At 35.9% G+C, this 20000-nt stretch overlaps 1 protein-coding gene across 3 annotated transcripts in view; it reads right to left on the bottom strand.

Moving 5' to 3' along the window:
- Nucleotides 1-1231: 1231 nt before the first annotated feature.
- The window catches only part of LOC306851455 (chloride channel protein 2-like), a 26466-nt gene continuing 7697 nt past the window's right edge, over nucleotides 1232-20000 (bottom strand). For 2 of the 3 annotated variants that reach the window (XM_079387698.1, XM_079387700.1), the window contains exons 8-23: nucleotides 19273-19398; nucleotides 19032-19116; nucleotides 17962-18063; nucleotides 17723-17807; nucleotides 15992-16147; nucleotides 15575-15644; nucleotides 14736-14846; nucleotides 14424-14637; nucleotides 10509-10642; nucleotides 9921-10033; nucleotides 9668-9770; nucleotides 6015-6082; nucleotides 5392-5430; nucleotides 4968-5072; nucleotides 3874-3960; nucleotides 1232-2758 (exon numbers count right to left, since the gene is read on the bottom strand). In XM_079387698.1, coding sequence (XP_079243824.1) covers nucleotides 2615-2758; nucleotides 3874-3960; nucleotides 4968-5072; nucleotides 5392-5430; nucleotides 6015-6082; nucleotides 9668-9770; nucleotides 9921-10033; nucleotides 10509-10642; nucleotides 14424-14637; nucleotides 14736-14846; nucleotides 15575-15644; nucleotides 15992-16147; nucleotides 17723-17807; nucleotides 17962-18063; nucleotides 19032-19116; nucleotides 19273-19398 — 1742 coding nt within the window. In that variant the 3' untranslated portion in view covers nucleotides 1232-2614. The remainder of the gene's footprint in view (nucleotides 2759-3873; nucleotides 3961-4967; nucleotides 5073-5391; nucleotides 5431-6014; nucleotides 6083-9667; nucleotides 9771-9920; nucleotides 10034-10508; nucleotides 10643-14423; nucleotides 14638-14735; nucleotides 14847-15574; nucleotides 15645-15991; nucleotides 16148-17722; nucleotides 17808-17961; nucleotides 18064-19031; nucleotides 19117-19272; nucleotides 19399-20000) is intronic. The other variant, XM_079387699.1, reaches the window with a different exon arrangement.

Here is a 20000-nt window from a genome sequence, read left to right as displayed (position 1 = left end):
GAACTAGTGGAAAATCTGACGCAATATTATCTGGATCACTTCAATATTAAACAGAAGTTAAGATGGACATCAGTCACAGCGATTATACACACAATACCTGAAACAATACAGACAGAAATAATCATTGAACACTAAAAAACAACATTTTGACTTCAAAACAGGGTTACTATAATAAACAAACCATAAAAAACTTTTGTTACTTGAAATAAAATAAACTCTGAAATAAAATAAAAATACAAAAAATGCATTAATTACCTATTAATTATTAATTTTAATATTAATTTAAAATAATATTAAATGTATTATTAATATTATAGTATTCATTTATTAAAAAGCTTTAAATAATTTATTTAAGATAGTTTCAGCCATTCATTTAGCAAAACCTGAGGTACTAAAAAAAAAAACACAAATCCACATAATTACTATAACTACATTTTAAATAAAAACAATAAATTATGTAAATAACTGAAAATAGTCATTAAAATAATAAGAGTATCGGAATTATTCATTATAAATCACCAAATGAGTTATTTAGGATTTTATCGAGCAATGTAACTCAATTAAACACTCAAGAAATTGTAGAGTTACTGTCCTGAACATTTCTGATCGCATTAGAAACATCACACGCTTTAATCTGGCTGAAATTTGACCTTTGCTGACACTCTCTGACCTTTAGTACAGAATAAGCTGGGAGTGAAGGTCAAAGGTCACTTTAATATCATGAAATATAATCTGTCTGAATGGAGCTACAGCTACAATGTTCAATAAGCTGAATGCTTTCAACTGGCAGGCGCAATTTTAATTTTCACCGTAATTTGAAAGCATTAATTATATGTTTTATAAGCACCAGTCTGACCATTTCAAAGAATCTGTGGTATTTTAGGAGAAACATCCCTCATCCAAACACACACTGATGATGAGGGCTCAGCCAATCACAAGCCAGTATTTTGGTCAGTCACGGTCAGTCATTGTCCTTCCAAAAACGCCAACACATCATATTAATGGAGCACAGATGCACAACAGGAACTCTCTCACACACACACAGACACACGTCTGCTTCAGTGCTTCAGTACATTGTGTGGCTCCAGTGATGTGTGAGAGAACCGTCTCTCTCTCTCTGTCTGTGTGTCCAGCAGCGGTTAACTAATACTAACCGGTTAAACCTTCTACTAACCAACCCTGGAGCAGGAGGAGTGAACACTCGTGGGAAAAACAACACAAAAACACTAAAAACTCCCATTCAATTTAATTCAGAAGATGAAAAAGTTGCAAAGTAAAATGAAATATTAAGACGTTTGCAGATTCCACTTTGTTTTATTGAGTTTTGGTGGAACACACAAGCATGTGTGTGTGTAGAGTTTATGCACTTTTTGGAAAATAGTGGGGAAAAACATGTCTTGATTTACCAAAATATAGGGGCTATTAAACAGCAAACAATTATACATTCAATACATATTCGAAACAACTGATAACGTTTTTAATTTTCAAATATATTTCATATTATACATACACACAGCACCAATAAACCTCAAGTTGTTTCTTATGTCTGAATAAGAGGTAATGAAGAAATGCGTAAGATTCATCTTCCAAAAAGGTTACATGTGTTGGAAAAAAAAATGCAAATTTTTTCCCAATATTGTTGTAATTATTATATTTTATTTCTTTTTTAAAAGCATTTAAACTTTCTAGATTTATGACCAAGAAACCAATAAAGTGCAATATTTCTCCTAATATTGTTATTACACTTTATTTAACAGCAATTCTTGCTTAAAAAGTGCACATTTTGCCCCCCATTTATGCATTTATTTATTTGTTTAAAATAGTCTTGATTTACAATCCAGAAATCAATAAAAATGCTAATTTTTCTCAATATTACTGTAATTATTATACTTTAACAGCATTTCAATTTTCTCAAATTTTTTCTCCAATACTGCGTTAATTCTAATAATTTATTTATTATTTAACAGGATTTTAATACCAATAAAAAGTGTCTGTTTTTATTTATTTTGTTCTGTCGTTATGTTGCAATTAAATGCAACAAGAGAGTTTTTAAAATGCAATAGTCAAAATGTTATTCAGACAAGTATTTTTTGTTGTTGTAGAAAAGCATCAATAAAACAAAGTTACATAACAGCATAAAGTCCTAAATGAATGAGTATGACTGATGCTCTCATGCTGCTGTTCTGCTAGAAGTGCTTTGGCTTAAAATGAAAAAAATAACATTAAATAAATTAATAGCAAGCATTTTAATCAACAAGTGATGGCAAGGAACGCTTAATGCCCATCGCATTCAAAGAACAATCTGAATATCAAAACATCTCAAAAATCATGCCTGTTTAATCCACTTCTACAACAAGCACACATTTCCATCGACTTCTATTGTTTTTACACAGCGAATTATAAATACTACCGGCTGACACACACTAACAGAAACATTTTGCACCATTTAGAATAAAATAAAACAAATATTTACTTCATTTATGTATTGTTTGTACAACTGGAAACTGGAATCAGTGCAGAAATGTGAACAGAAAGAGACTTTAAGGAGAACAGACACTCATGAATTCTCCATTAACCACCGTTTTGTGTGTTTGGTCTCTGCTTCACCTGAGTTTTAGCTGATCTGATGGTCCAGGAGTTTGTGGAGCTCGATGGTTTCGGTCCTGGCTCCTCGAACGCCTCGGTCTCTGAAAGTGGACAGGACTGGACGCAACCTCGCGCCGTCTGCCGGTATACAGCCTTCGATCGCTTTACGCAACTAAAACACACATCAGAGACCGTTAATGGACTGTTTGGTTATTTTGTTCATTCATGTCAAAACCTCCTTTGGCCTTTTTTAAAAAGAACTCTCTTCTGCTCACCGAGGCTGCATTTAATTAATCAAAAATACAGTAAAATAGTTTAATATTTGTACAATGTAAAACAGCTGAAATCTATGTGAATATCTGTTAAACTGTAATTTATTTCTGTGATCTGCAGCTGTATTTTCAGCATCATTACTCCAGTCTTCAGAGTCACATGATCTTCAGAAATCTAATATACTGATTTACTATTTTTGTGGAAACTGTGATACATGTTATTTTTTTAGGATTCTTTGATTAATAAAAAGTTCAAAAGAACAGCATTTATTTGAAATAGAAACATAAATGTCTTAACTGTCACTTTTGATCAATTTAATGCATCCGTGATGAATAAAAGCATTAATATGTCCTAAATTAGCTTAAAATGGAAACTATTAGCCCGTAAAACACATTATTTCTCTCACGGAATATTTATAATCTTAGAAAATGCACTACAAATGAACTAGAACTAGCTTTTCAAATGAAATAAAAAAAAAGACCAGTTTCATTGTATAACGGTTTTTATAACTTTTTTTAATCTAAAGAACTTTTTTCTCTGCTACAAAGGAACTTTTGTGCAACGGAAATTTCCCGTGATGTTCAAGGTTCTTCACTGAACCATAATACCAATAAAGAGTGTAGATGATGTGGAAATATTTTGATCATTAACTCTTGAATGGCAGTCGTGGCCTAATGGATAGAGAGTTGGACTTGTAACCTGAAGGTCGTGGGTTCGAGTCTCAGGACCGGCAGGGATTGTAGGTGGGGGGAGTGAATAACCAACACTCTCTCCAACACTCTCTCCACCCTCAATACCACGACTGAGGTGAGACCCTTGAGCAAGGCACCGAACCCCCAACTGCTCCCCGGGCGCCGCAGCATTGGCTGCCCACTGCTCCGGGTGTGTGTTCACTACCGTGTGTACACTTGGATGGGTTACATGCAGAGCACTAATTCTGAGTATGGGTCACCATACTTGGCCACACACCACTTCCCTTTCCCCTTCATTTTTGTGTGACTGATGAATTCTCACCTCTTTCAGTGAAACAACTCCGACAAGTCGTCCGATACTGGTGACGTAAGCGTAATCCAGATTCAACACAGAAAACATGGTGTGAGTCTGTCGGAGAGAAAACGACAGAGATGTTAAATTGAATTAAATGTCGCTTTGGTGCATTTCTCGAATCATTCTTAATATTTGCATTTCGATTCATACAAACAGCACCATACAATGGATTACATGCAAAAGCCTGTAACTTGCTCAATCTTTAGTTCATCCCTCAAAAGTATTTGTCAACAAACATATCAGTGCCATCAAAATGAAAATCCTCATGTCACTGATTAAGTCAAAATGCTTAGTCTTTTTGTCAATATAACAGTGCACTCTTAGTGTTAGACTATTTTACTCTTTCATGTAATGCACTTTGAATTACCATTGTGTATGAATAAACTTGCCTTGCCAGTTTATGACAACTAGATCAACCATTTTGCATTTAATGACTTACACGATGAACTAATGACTAGATGTTTTGAGGGGTAAGACTATAGCACAGAAAACTAGAATACATTGAGCAACATGACAATAGCTACTGATACAAACTGCAGACAAATGGATAACACTTTATTTTGATAGTCCACTTTAGAGTAACTTTTCAACTTTTCAGTCATTAGAGTATTAGTAGACTGTCTGCTTAATATCTTCTAACACTTTATTTGATGGGTCCACAACATACTGAGAAACTTTGCAAGTATATGTTTATTCTACTAACCCTAAACCTACCCTAACGGTCTACTCTGAGAGTTAGTACACATGTAGTTGTGAATTAATGAGATTTAGTTGACAGTTGCAAAGTTACTTATAGTTAGTAGAATGTCTACAGTGGACTATTGAAATAAAGTGTAACCAACAAATGTACATAATCAGTTGCATGAATGAACCAAAGCAATATTAAACTACTTGTTGACAAGAATGAGAAGTTGCTTTTATCATGTGCACAAGTGACTAGATGATGTGGAGGATGAACAAGCAGATTTGAGAATTTCATTTCTGATCTGAGAAATGCACCAAAGTGACTGAGAAAAACTCATGATTATGATGTCACAATTGTGTTTCCTACACACACACACCTTGTGCAGTGAAGTGTGCTCCACCAGCTGGAAGGGGGCGGGGTCAATCTTGCAGCTGTTGAAGTCCACCTGCTCGTCAAGCTGTTGCTCCTCCCACTCCTCAATCTGCATTCACAGCCAGAGATACTGTATGTGAGTGTGTTGGTATTACCTACTTTATGAATACCAAATATCTCCACAAGGATAGTAATAGCAGTATATTTTGACCTTGTGGGGACTGTTTTTATTCCCTTTGAGGAACAAGCTTATAAATCAAACAGAATGAAATGTTTTGAGAACGTAAAATAGCCTGTAGTTTTGTGTAAGGGGTAGGTTTAGGTTAAGCGGATAAAAAAATACAGTTTGTACAGTAGAAACACCATTAGGTCTATGGAATGAGCCCATAAAACATAGAAACCCTACACGTGTGCTAAAATATCCTTACCTCTTGAAGTATCGTATCATCCCCTGCGTCTGGGTCGTTCTGGAAAGAGATGGAAAGACACACACACACACACACACGCACTTAGGCTGAAAACAGAATTATCTGGTTTATTTTTTCCCTATTTTTTTTCCAGTTCAGGATTTTCTTTTCCATTTTTATTTTTTTGGATTCTGTTTAAATGGCTTAATTAAATCTGAATGATTTATTTATTTATTTAATAATAGGGCCTATGAAATGTTTTATTTTTTCAGAAATTATGTTGTCAGTTTTAATTTTTCTGTACCAATGATCCAATGAAGGTGTAAAACATTAACAATTTAACCAATTTTTTAAAAATGTAATGATTTTTATGAAATTATTTTTTGGCAAACAAAGTGCTGCACAACATGGAAGAAATTGTGATATTCCTTAAAAACTAATTTTGTTATTACTATGACAGACACTAGCCATTATCACAATTTGATTATTACACAGACCTATTATTTTTTTTTTTTTTATGACTGGATTCTGCAATTCCAAGTGTATATATGTGTTATTATTAAACTAAATTAAAAAGGTGCTCACTTACTCAAAAACACCACTGTAAATTTCTGGAGCACATTAGTGTGTGTTGGATGTCTCACCTCCATTGCCTCGATGTCAGGACGAGAACAGAAGAACTTCTTTAAGTTGAGGCCAGAATCATAAACACCTGAGAGACAGAAAAAATTCATATATTCACAATATGTGTCAGCACACAGACTAGGAGACACGGAGGAATATGGTCAAACAGAGGTTTTTAAATGAAAGTCACTGAGGGGAACCGGGAGGTGAATATGAGTGCAGCCAAGTGGTGAGTATCTCTAGTCGTGATCGAGGGAAGGGCTCAGGTGGTTGCGAGGATCCAAGGAACAGTGGAGAACAGGGGCCCGTTTCAGAAAGGAGGTTAAGTGAAAACTCTGAGTATGTTAACCCTGAAATTAGGGAAACTCTGGGTTTTCGGTTTCAGAATGGGAGGCATGTTAAACCTGAGAAAGCAGGGTAAGTCAAGCCCGTTTCTGAAAGAGAGGTAACTTATACTCAGAGTCAGTTACCATGGCAACTTACTCTGTGAACCTAACCTGGTCGGGAGCAGGTTTTCTTTGGTAAACCCAGTTTCTTTCAGTCTCCTCCCCCTTTTTAAAGTGTAAGCGATGTTTTAATACCTCATTCATTCACGCCGCAAAATTGCTTTTCTTACTGAGTACGTTTGTCTTATTTCAAGTACAAACATTTAAAATTTAAGTTAAGATGCATTTTCTATACATGAAAATTTTTTTTAGATATTTAGTCTTGTTAAAATATAAAATTGTTCTACAGAGTGTAAGAAAAATAATCTTAATGCAAACGGAAACAAGAATAGGCTAATTTTAATTTCTTACCCCATTGCCAGATAATTTGGAAAATAAAATATTTTAATTTTTTTTTCCTTCATGGAAACAAGACTAAATACCTTATAGCCTATTATATGTTTTTTTACACCGTATTCATGTGCATATTTATTTGAGCGGTACCATTTTAAATGGTAGTTTTCTTTTAAACATCAGAGATGCAGAGCACATTATAAGATATGCAGATTTTAAGTAAAGTGTGCATCGCTCTCACGCTCTTTCTGGGAATTTTTTCCTGGGCACAAATCCGTCAAAGAGGAGTATCACAGGACTGTAGGTCAATGGTGTAGCAATGGGTTTAAATGAGGCTAATCTGAAAAATGATGTTCACTTGATAACATCTTTCTGTGACCTGTGGAAGTAACCCGAAATAATCAGAATTTCCTTCAGGATTTCCAGTGTGGTTGGATGCATTGATGACAAGCATGATTACTGTATGAAATGGAAGGATGCCAGATGGAGGGGTAGTACGAGCCATAACCACCACTACAGCTGTTAAATAAGCTAATTATTACAATTTTTTGGTCATCTTTATTTCCTAATACATAAGCAAAAGTTATTATTTTTACTTTTGGATTTTAGAAATCTTCCAATACTTGACCATCTCCTCTTCATCTGTCAGTGGTGCTGGTCCAGGTTCTCCCTCTGCCTTCTTGTCAGTAGTTAATTTTATTACTCTAATTAAGAAATGTAACAGGTTGGATTAGAGAATATTTAATTATGTGAAAAGAGTGCTAGACTATGTGGAAAAAGCTGCAGCTCATTGAAATAGACACTGAATGATATTTAATGTCAAATAAAGTCTGTAAAGTCATTTAGCCCACACCCATGAACCTTTCATGTTTAAAGCTTTACCTTGATTCAATTGTGTTTTTATACTTCATTTTTAGCTGCTGCCACGTTCTTGTTTCTTTTTGTCTTTTTTTTTTTTTGTGGCCATGAGATACCATTAAAATGAATATTAGTTCAATAATTTACAGTTTTCACCTCAGATATTATAACAGTTATTAAGTTATAGACAGTTATTAAGAATTAATGTTACGCATTGACGGAGGTACGCACGCTGACGTCTTTTTGGCGGGAGCTGTTGCCATGGTGAATCGTAATTTCGGCGCTCCGCTGATCATGACTTTTCATAGTCGTGGTGTACGCGCTTAACTCAGAGTCAGTCAACTCAGAGTTGATTGAACTAACTAATTTCAGCTGTTCTGTAACCGAAAACTCAGAGTTTCCCATCTCAGGGTAAGTCAACTCAGAGTTCAAGTTTTAACTCAGAGTTGGTTGAACCTCCTTATTGAAACAGGCCCCAGGAGCGGTGGAACGGCGGGAACTCTGGAGGTAAGTTTAAACACACAAGGTTAGTTGTTGAGTCAGGCTAGGTTCGGGTAGGGAACGGTAGACCGGACGAGGAAGGATTGCGGGCAGCGTGTTGATATCGTGCAGGTGATTGGCAACAGCAGGAGTCAGAAGGCAGGTGACTGATCTCATTAGACTGGGTGCTGATGACTGGGATGACGTCGACTGGGACATGTTCCGGGCGAGTTCTTCTGACGTCAGCGAGTTCACGGATGTAGCATTAAGCTTTGTAAACACGCTAACCGAGCAAGCTACAGAAACAATAACGAGAAGGACATTCTCCAATCAGAAACCGTGGGTGGACAGATCAATCCGTGCTGCGGTTAACACACGCACTGCCGCTTACAATGAGGCTCTTCTGACCGGGAATATGAGCGAGTACAAAGCATCGTGCTATGCTCTCCGACGCGCAGTAAGAGCTGCTAAACACAGATACAGAGAGAGAATTGAGTCTCATTTCCAACTCAATGACTCTCGACGGATGTGGCAGGGACTGAGGACCATCTGTGCCTTTGGAAATAAATCCTCCGTGGAGGTGAGAGCAGATCCGTTGCTGGCCGACGAGTTAAAAGCCTTCTACGGCCGCTTCCATTGCAACAGCGGCGGCGCGACTGCCGTCCAGCGCGTCATGAAACAGCAGGCAGAGCAGTGATGATCCTGTAATCACCGTGTCGGAGGATGAGGTTCGGAGGGCGCTAAAGAAAGTGAACGTCAGGAAAGCAGCCGGACCTGATGGGATAACCGGCCGTATTCTGACGTCCAGCGCCGATCAGCTCGCTGGTTTGTTCACGTCTATCTTTAATGAGTCCCTTGCTACCTCCGTGGTTCCCACCGCATTTAAAAAATTTGTCATTATCCCTGTGCCAAAGAACAATAAACCCTCTTGCCTGAATGACTATCGCCCAGTTGCCCTCACATCAATAGTCATGAAGGTTTTCAAGAGACTTGTAAAGAGCCACATCTGCTCCTCCATCCCTGATACTTTGGACCCTCTTCAGTTTGCTTATCACCCAAACAGATCTACTGACGCTGCCATCTCTCACGTCCTCCACTCAGGCTAGGTTCGGGTAGTGAACGATAGACCAGACAAGGAAGGATTGCGGGTAGCGTGTTTATATAGTGCAGGTGATTGGCAACAACAGGTGCGGGGAGTCAGAAGGCAGGTGACTGTGATCTCGTTAGCGGGGGTGCTGATGACTGGGGTGACTGTGATTCACTGACAATATGTATTTATTTTCTATTTAAGTAAATATTTGATCAAGTGCACTAAACTCAGCATCTGATATTACGTGTTTTGCAAGCATAAATATATCAACTAAGAATTAAAAACTTATTGTATTAAAAATATTTTTTCATATTTTATAATAGAGTGTCTGCATTTTTACATGTACACATAACCAGCAATAGAACTTCTATTTAAAATATTTTCAGAAAAAAAAAAAAAATCATGTGAAGAATGTTTTATGCAATTTTAAGATCAAACGAGGTCAACAGGAGGTTCTTGATATTACTTGTAATCTCTTCTTCATCTACAGACGGCTGCTTCAGAGCAGATTTCAGAGGTTTAGTGGAGTCCAGATGAGCAGAAGCAGATGCAGAGTCTTCTGTGGACGTCTATAACACACACACACACACACACACACCCATATATATCCATAATCAACACCTGTCTAAAAACTGGATATTTGTGATGCAAACCAGTGGCTGCAGCACAAGAATACAGTAGTAGAATTTTTATTCTAATCGTCTGAACTGGAAGTGAACCTTGTATCTGACAGGCATGGTGGACGCATTTTCCTCTCGCAGATGCTGCAATCGCTGTGTTAAGAGCCCCAATAACTGAGTGCGCTCAACAGAACCCAGCAAGAGCATCGACTCTGAGAGACACAATGAAAGAAAGATCAACACTGTATACACATCATATTTACTTCATATTAAAAGGCTTTCATTTTAGGAAAATGATCTAATGATCTAAAAAAAACTAACTTTCTAGTCATGCAATGTTTATTTGTATACCAATTTTACAATGCACGTCATTTCAAAGCAAAATAAAATAAATAAAAACAGTAAAAAGACTAAGATTAAAAATTATTATAAAAATATAAAGGTCATTTAATGATTTATCTCAACATTCTGTCAGTATAGTGCATGGTTCACAAATATTATTAGGTTATGTCTCTGGACAGTCCCTATAGATTTATGTTTTATTCTCATTTATGTTTATTTTTAAATATTTATAAGTTAAGTCATTGGCAAATAATAGCACAACCAGCACCAACACAGTAGGTGAGAACTGAGTGTGTATTGTGTGTGTGTGTGCGCGCGCATCGTGTGTGTGTGTGTTTTTTGTACCTGCAGATTTCACCAAAGGCAGCGTCTTCAGATTTCCTGAACGCATGATCTTGATTATGCCTCTGTAGCTGGAGTTCAGTGTGATATAACGAACTTCTCGTTTCATAAAGTCCTCCACATAAATATTATACTTCCTACAGACAGAGAAAAGGTAACTGTGAAAAACTTTGATGCACAACAGAGAAAGACTTCAGACAAAAATTTTGAATGAAGGCAATTCATAAATTGTTTCAGACTAGTGGAAATACAACATCCAAAATGCACTTTTAAGTGTTTTATTGCAATTTATCTATTTGCATCTGTAGATTTCAATTACAATACATATTTTAAAGAGATTTTTCTCCACTTACACTTACAGACACCAAATCTTATAGGTTTAATTCCGCTCTATATTCTGATATATTCTATATTTTATACTCTGTTTATACATTATTCACACTCATTTATAGAACATTTTATTCCTAGAAACATGGTGAAATTGTTTTGTTTTTTTCTGGTTGTTGACGGCATTTTCAGATTTATGGAGTGATAAAAAGAGAAATCCTAAAGCCCTTGTGTAAAAATATTTAAACAACTCTAATATGTCATCAAAATCAAACAAGAATCTTGAACCTGACTTTATACAATGTTCAGATTTATTTTCTGGAAATGTTTAGTTTAGTTTATTTATTTATTTATTAAGCACATTTAAAAACAACAGGAGTTAAGTAAAGTAAAAAAGTAAAGTCGTGACGTATTGTCAAGTATGGTGACCCATACTCGAAATTGGTGCTCTGCGTTTAACCCATCCAAGTGCACACACACAGCAGTGAGTAGTGAACAAATGCACACACACACACACACACACCGTGAACACACACCCGGAGCAGTGGGCAGCCATGCTGCAGCACCCGGGGAGCAATTGGGGGTTCGGTGCCTTGCTCAAGGGCACCTCAGTCGTGGTATTGAGGGTGGAGAGAGCGCTGGACATTCCCTCCCCCCACCTACAATCCCTGCCGGCCGGAGACTCGAACCCGCAACCTTTCGATTACGAGTCCGACTCTCTAACCATTAGGCCACGACTTCCAAAGTTGGAACCAAAGTGCTGTACGACAAATATAAAACAAAGTAAAAACATACCCAATCAAGACAAACAAAGGGACAAATAAAATTTTACACCTTCAAACAGAATTAAAACATACAGAATAACAATGGGTTTTCAAAGCAGATGTAAACAAAGAAATAGAAGGAGAAGATCTTATGTGGAGGGGAAGACTGTTCCAGAGCCTAGGTGCTGCCACCGCAAAAGGCAGAGGTGGAAGAGCTCTAGAGGTGGATTACAGATATACTGGGGAGCATAACCATGTAAAGCTTTAAAAACAAAAAGCAAAATCCTAAAATCAACACGAAACGTAACTGGGAGCCAATGTAGAGAGGTGAGAACCGGGGTAATGTGCTCACGTTTTCTGATGCCAGTCAATAATCTGGCTGCCGCATTTTGCACCAATTGTAATCGGTTCAGAGATGATTTAGGCAGACCCAGATAAAGTGAGTTACAGTAATCAAACCTTGAAGTTATAAACACATGAATTACAGTTTGAAGGTCCTTCATGAAAAGCATCTTCTTGATTCTAGCAACTGATCTTAATTGAAAGAAACTGTTTTTCACAACAGTACTAATCTGCTTATCAAAAGACAACGCAGGATCAAAGACAACGGCAGGGTTTCTAACACGATCACATACATTTGATGACAGAGGGCCAAGCTGCTTGACAATGCCAGAGGACACAGCTGTTGGACCAAAAACCATTATTTCAGTTTTATCATATTTAACTGTGAAAAATTCAAGTCCATCCAGCATTTAATGTCCCGAAGACATGCAAACAGAGTAGACATAGAACAGTTATTGTTTTTAACAAGAAAATAAAGTTGAGTGCCATCGGCATAGAGATGATAGGATAATTTATGTTTCTGAAAAATATAACCGAGTGGAAGCTTATATAAGGAGAAAAGGACCCAGAATAGAGCCCTGTGGAACACCGTAGGAAATTTCAGCCCGAGATGAGAAACAGTTCCTCAAATTCACAGAAAAAGATCTGTCCTTCAGGTAGGAAGCAAACCAGTTCAACACAGATCCCTGAAAACCAGCTACTTGATCAAGTCTTTGAAGAAGGATGTCACGATCTATTGTATCAAATGCTGCACTTAAATCAAGCATGATTACGATACAGCAAGAACAAGAGTCAAGGGAAAGTAAAATATCATTAGTAACCTTCAACAGGGCAGATTCAGTACTATGAAATTCTCTAAACCCAGACTGAAATCTATTAAAAATATTAAAAGTACTCAAGTAAGATGAAATCTAAGAATAAACTACTTTTTCCAAAACATTTGAGATGAAAGATAATTTAGATATGGGTCTAAAATTATTCAGATTATGCTGATCAAGATGATGCTTTTTAAACAATGGTTGGACTATAGCATGTTTAAAAGAGGCTGGTACAATTCCATTTGTTAAGGAGTTGGAGATAATAGCAGTAACAACTGGACTTAAGCTGGAAAAACCTCTTTGAAAATCTGAGAAGGTATCGGAGTGACAAAATGAGGGCTTCATACTAAGAACAATATCATAGGGCTGTGAAGGTGACAAGGTTTGAAAAAGAGATAGAGAGCTCCAATGAGAAGATATTTCTAGAGGAATTTTTTTAAAATGGTATGCTAGACCTGATACACTGGACTTTATGGATAAAATGTTTTAAAAATTGTTCGCACGAATCAGTAGAGAAATCTAATGAAGCACTAGGAACAGGATTTAAAAAGGCATTAATTGTATTAAAGAGTATCTTCAGCCTATCTGCATTTTGTGCAATTATATCTGATATGTATTTCCTCTGAGCTTCCTTAGCAGCACTCTGATACCGTTTAAGACAATCTCTGAAAATTTCGTATAATATCTGAAGTTTATTTTTCTTCCAACTGCGCTCAGCACGCCTACACTCTTGTCTAATGGCACCAACGGGCCCATGAAGCCATGCCTGTGCTTTTTTCATCATCTTGGATCTCTGTAACCTTAAGGGAGCAACTGAATCCAAGGTGGAAATGCAGGCACTATTAAAAAGTTCAACTAATTTATCAGGATGGACACTAGAGGATAGAACATTCACAGCAGTTGGAATTTGGGTAGATAGATACACATCACTGAAGGACTTGGCAGTAGAGGAATTAAAACCTCTAAAATAACGAGGAGAGTGATAGGATTTATGCAGAGTACATGACAATACAGAGTCAAAAATAACTGGACAGTGATCAGAAATAACAGCATCACATAATTCTATATTATTCACAGGAAAACCACGTGAAAACACTAGATCCAACATGTGACCCTTCTGATGTGTAGGTCCAGTGACAGATTGTATAAAATTAAGGGAGTCCATGAGACATGGAAACTCTTTGACCAGAGGTTTTGAGTGACAACAGACATGCAAGAAATGTGTGCAAATGTGTGCATATTTAATTATATAACGCATCATTTGCACATACATTTGCAAAACATTTTTGCAATTCTTATTGCAATCAAACAACTGGGGAAGAATGGTGATTTGTTTCTATTTGTTACATTTTTTACACTACCCACCTTGGGTGTCTTGCTTTAAATTCAATTTAACACAAACATTTTTTGTTAAGTACTGCTAATGTGCATGTTGCAATATGTGTGTTAATGTGTTAAACCTAAGCATGCTGAGTAAACTGCAATTACTGGATATACACTACTGTATTTCGCACAATACTAATATTAAACATCTGATATTCTAGATATTTTTAGTAGTATGTACACTTTAAAAACATTATAACTGAAGTGTTTACAAATCCCTTGAAAATAAGTCAAAATTATTGAAATAGAGGGAAATTATGAAATGTAGGGATGAAAAGACTTACTCTCGGTGGCCCCAGCTGAGCATGGGCAGGTAAGGCAGTTTTTTAATGCGGATAACCGTGTCGTAGATGGACGGCTGAAGACTCTGAGAGACCATGTTGGCCAGAATCACAGCGATCAGGATAGGCAGAGTGTAACTGATCTGACCCGTCAACTCCATCATGATAACGCCGGTCGAGATCGTGTGAGTGACTCCTGCTGTTAACGCTGCCGCTCCTGAAGACGAGAGAGAGTTACACCTGATTAAAAGCTAAATCAATGCCTAATTTTGACCAAGTATTCAGACGTAACTGATGTGTGCATGTCTGTTTCACCTATAACAGCATACGCTCCGGGCACTATGTTGTATGTGTGTTCATCAATGTTAAATCCATCTGGAAACAACGTGGCCAAACCTTCACCCACCAGACGGCCAAACGCAGCACCTAAAACACACACGTATGCATTCCCTTTAGTTTGAAAATGTCAAATAAGTCAACATATCAATAGATACTGTTAAAAATGACTGGTTTAAAGGTCCGTTCACACCAAGAGTGATGACTTAAACCACCGGTCAAAATTCTGAAATAAATTAAGATATTTTAATGCTTTTCTGCTCACTGAGGCTGCATTTATTTGATCCAAAATACTGTAAAAATGTATAATATTATGAATGAATCAATGAATGAATGATGCATTTATATAGTGCTTTATTGTGTATTGCTGTACACCCAAAGCGCTTTACAATCATGTGGGGGGGGTTTCTCCTCAACCACCATCCAAGTGGATGCTGCACATTATTTTACATTATTACAATTTAAAATAGCTGTGAATATCTGTTAAAGTGTCATTTATTTCTGTGATCTGCAGCTGTATTTTCAGCATCATTCCTCCAGTCTTCAGTGTCACATGATCTTCAGAAATCATTCTAATATACTGATTTACTGCTTTCTGTGAAATATTGCTCTGAATGAAATTCCAATGATATCATTCTTTTCTTTTGTTATAGTTGTGGTGTGGACTTCCCTATATAGAGTTAGAGGGATTTCTTAACCTTTATGGTTTCAGTTACTGTTATAGTTATCATCAGTGTTGTGAACGGGCCATAAAAAGTTGGAAATGCTCAAAAAAAAAAGTAAATATAATTTTTTAGACAAAACACACAAACACATACCAATGACGAAAATGGGAACGAAGGAACCACATGGTATAGGAAGGGTTATGGAAAGAGCAGACATCCAGAACTACATAACAAACAATAATAATGCTCATTAAACAACAACACACACACACACTTACACACACACACACACACACACACACACTTACACACACACACACACACACACACACACACACACTTACACACACACACACACACACACACACACACACACACACACACTTACACACACACACACACACACACACACACAGTGCATCAAAAAACAAGTCAAACACTCACAAATATACTGTTTATAATAAAATAGTAAGAAAATTCAGTTAATCATTACATAAAGCCTTTAAAGCAACCAGATTTCTGAATAAAGAAGAGGTTTAGGTACAAAACTGTGTCTGTGTGTTTATTTACCTTCATGATGACGAAGACGGAGAGAATGATGAAGACGTTAGCCTGCGGATGTTTCCAGGCGGCTAGGTGATCGTCGTTATCAAAGTCTGCTACAATGCCATGATTTGACCAGGTGCGATTGTCAAAAAATGAAATCAAGGAATCCCTTTGTGTGAGCTATAAATGGTGAGGGAATCATGTCATAAACAAGAACCGGTTCGATATAAACAAAAAAGTAGTACTTTAGACATTTTTTTAAAGAAATCGTTCAGCCAAAAATGAAAATTAGCTGAAAATGTATTCTCAGTTCATCAGAGATCAGGATGAGTTTGTTTCTTCATCAGGTCGCCATGGAAACGTTCAAAAATAACGGTCGCCTTAAAAAAACTGACAGTTCGAATATTTTAAACTCACCACTAAAAGGGTTGAATTTCTATTATTAATCCCCATAACAATTGAAAATATTTTTGTTTTTTAACATGTGTGCTTGGCTCAGTGTTGATGTCTGTATAGGTTGTTTATTCAGTTTTAGTTTTATTAAATTTCAGTACTTATATGGATATGAAATAATATATATATTGAATTTATTTGTATATGTATGTATATGTGTTGTTTTTTGGTGTTTAGCATTATTTTACTAATAACTTTTGTTGTTTTAATATTTTGAATTGTTTTTATTGTTTTGTTTGTTTTCATTTCAATGTTCAGTATTGAAATGTTGTTGTATGCATTTGTCAATTTTATTTAACTTCTTTATTTTCTTAAATGTGTGTATATAATTTCTTATTTGTAAGTCGCTTTGGATAAAAGCGTCTGCTAAATGACTAAAAGTAAAAGTAAAAAGTAAAGGTTTGTATAAATGTGTCTCTGCATCAGTGTCTCAGCAATGGATGCTCTGCAGTGAATGGGTGCCGTCAGAATGAGAGTCCAAACAGCTGATAAAAACATCACAATAATCCACACCACTCCAGTCCATCAGTTAACATCTGGAGAAGATAAAATCTAATGTTTAAAGCAGTTCTGGGTTGTTTTGTCTTGTAAACGCTGCTTGATCTGTGCAGATTTCTCTCCTGATTCAGACCAGAACACTTTTTCACTGGAGGAAGCGTTATTATGAATTATGGACTCGTATTTTAATTAAAAACACCTTAATGCTGGATTTGTTTGAGCGTTTGTCTTCTCCAGATGTTAACTGATGGACTGGAGTGGTGTGGATTATTGTGATGTGTTTATCAGCTGTTTGGACTCTCATTCTGACGGCACCCATTCACTGCAGAGCATCCATTGCTGAGACACTGATGCAGAGACACATTTATACAAACCTGATGAAGACACAAACTCATCTACATCTTGGATGAACTGAGGATGAGCACATTTTCATTTTGGATGAACTATTCCTTTAAAAAGACATTGGCTTTCATGTTTCATTTAACTGCTAATTGTGCATGTAGTGTATTTAAATAAGGCAATATGATTGTAGTGTATGACTGCATATGCTGCTAATGGAGCATTTTATTGCCTCATTTTGAGTCACTGATTAATTATAGAGAACAGGAGTGAGTGTATAAAAGAGAAAGAGAGAGAGGTGAAGCTGTATTTTATATGAGTGAGTGTCGTTGAGATTGATTAATAAATGTTTTAATGTTTCTCTCAGCTGTCTCATTAAGATTATTAATGGATGGATTTAACAGTCTGGGGAACAAACACATGTGTGTGTGTGTGTGTGTGTGTGTGTGTGTGTGTGTGTGTTACCCGTCCGGCCATGAATTGCCCAAAGCCCGGAGGGAAAGTGAGCGTTGAAATCAGCACAGAGACCAAAGCAGAATATAAGAAAGAACTAGACACAAAACACAGGATTAGACACAAACAGGTTTGACACGTCATAGACTTCTATTGTTTTTACAGTATATACAGAGAATTCTATTATTATATATTATTATTTTTCATGACATTTTACCCGTATCGTTAGTTCTGCTGAAGGAATCACTTACTTCTTCATGAGGAAGCTGTTTGTGGCTTTCTGCTTCTTCACAAACAGAGAAATCTTTCCATACAAATACACAAAGAAGGCTCCACCAAAGCCACATACTATCCTGCAGAGAGAAAACGCTTGTGTGTTAAAGCCACAAACCATGAGAGGAGTGCATTACAGCGATTTTACCACACTGTACAAAAACAAAGTTGAGCCAACTTATTGTTTTAAGTTTATACAACAAAAAGTTGAGAATCTCCTACAAAAATAAGTTGAGAGAACTCCTGGTTGCCTTAAAATTTTAAATTGGCTCAACTTTATTTTTTTTTTACAGTGTACAGTTATTGGCATTTTAAGATGTATCTCTGTAGAGCTTTCCAGAAAAAAATCATTTTTAAGCCAAAACACATGGAATGTCTGCTAGTGCCACAAAAACAAATATACAAGCCTTAATAGGTTAAGAAATTGTGCTTGTCATCTAAGTGTATATTTTGTGTGCTACTGCTTTTTTAAGACTTGCACACATCTTAACTTTTAAAACATGCTCCAACAATATTTGTTTTATTTACTACTTTTAAAAAAATATTATTTTTATATATATATTTTTATATATATTCCACTTATATCCATGTATATATATATATATATATATACATATTTACATTTAGTCATTTAGCGGATGCTTTTATCCAAAGCGACTTACATTATTACATACATATATACACACACATACATATTGATATTTATTATATATATATATATATATATATATATATATATATATATATAAACTTTGATTTTTCACTATTAGATTTTAACTAATAGACATTAATCTGCATTTACTAAAACATGGAAGTGAAAAAAGAGGCAGAACCAGTGTTATTATCGTAAATAATTAATGAAAATTAATTAAAAAAACACATATTTTAAGGAAATTATATAAATTTCAAAAACAAAGCAAAATTAACAAAAATGTAACTAAAATTAAGATGAAAACGACACATATATATACAAAAATTAAATAAAAATGTACTAAAACTATAATAGCATCTATAATAGTCTCAATAATATAAAAATAACAGCACTGACCCCATCGCAGCAAAGATGGGAAGCTCCTGCAGGTCAAAAGGAAAGTCCAGCCTGTATTTTGTTGCATAAAGAGCCGTAAGTGTGTCTGAGAGAGATATAGAAAGTCAAATCATCAATGACTGTGCATTTCATTCAAGTACAAACAAGTCAGAGCTCTTGCTGGTGTTAAAAATGCTGTACCACACAGCCCAAAGTGGCTTATTACTTTATTAATACACTTATACATCGCACAAACACGCACCTTCCTGTCTGTTCCACACCGGCAGAAGTCTGAAGATAATGGAACCGAACGTAGCAGACAGAAATCCACGCCAGTAGTTTCGTGTGACGAAAAACATAGATGTGACCTCCAAGCTGAATAACGCACCTGAAACACACAAAAACTCACAAATCAGACAAAACCAGCACAATTTTTCAGTCTACTTCATGTTTAGTTTTAATGTGATGCTTGCCATTTCTTTGTACTTATTAGTGAAATTTACTAGCAATTTCTGAATGATTTTTAAATTTTATTTAAAAAAGGAAGGCTGAATTTATTTGATCAGACAAAAATACAGTAAAAATTCTATAATATTATTACTATTTAAAACAGCTGTTTTCTTTGTAAATATGTGTTAAAGTGTAATTTATTTCTGTGATCTGCAGCTGTATTTTCAGCATCATTACTCCAGTCTTCAGTGTCACATGATCTTCAGAAATCATAATAATATACTGATTTACTGCTCAACAAACATTTCTGATTATTATCAATGTTGAACACAGTTGTGCTGCACAATATTTTTGTGAAATATTGCTCTGAATGAAATTCCAATGATGAATATTTTTGTGGAAACATGATATTTGACATTTCTTACACATAACATAACACGCACACGTTCGTTTTTGTGAAAAGTGGGGACATCTCATAGGCGTAATGGTTTTTATACTGTACAAAATGTATGTGCTATTGCCCTACACCTAAACTTAGTC

The sequence above is a fragment of the Barbus barbus genome, assembly GCF_936440315.1.
Source record: "Barbus barbus genome assembly, chromosome: 31".
Classification (NCBI taxonomy): domain Eukaryota; kingdom Metazoa; phylum Chordata; class Actinopteri; order Cypriniformes; family Cyprinidae; genus Barbus; species Barbus barbus.
This window is presented reverse-complemented; position numbering and strand designations above follow the sequence as displayed.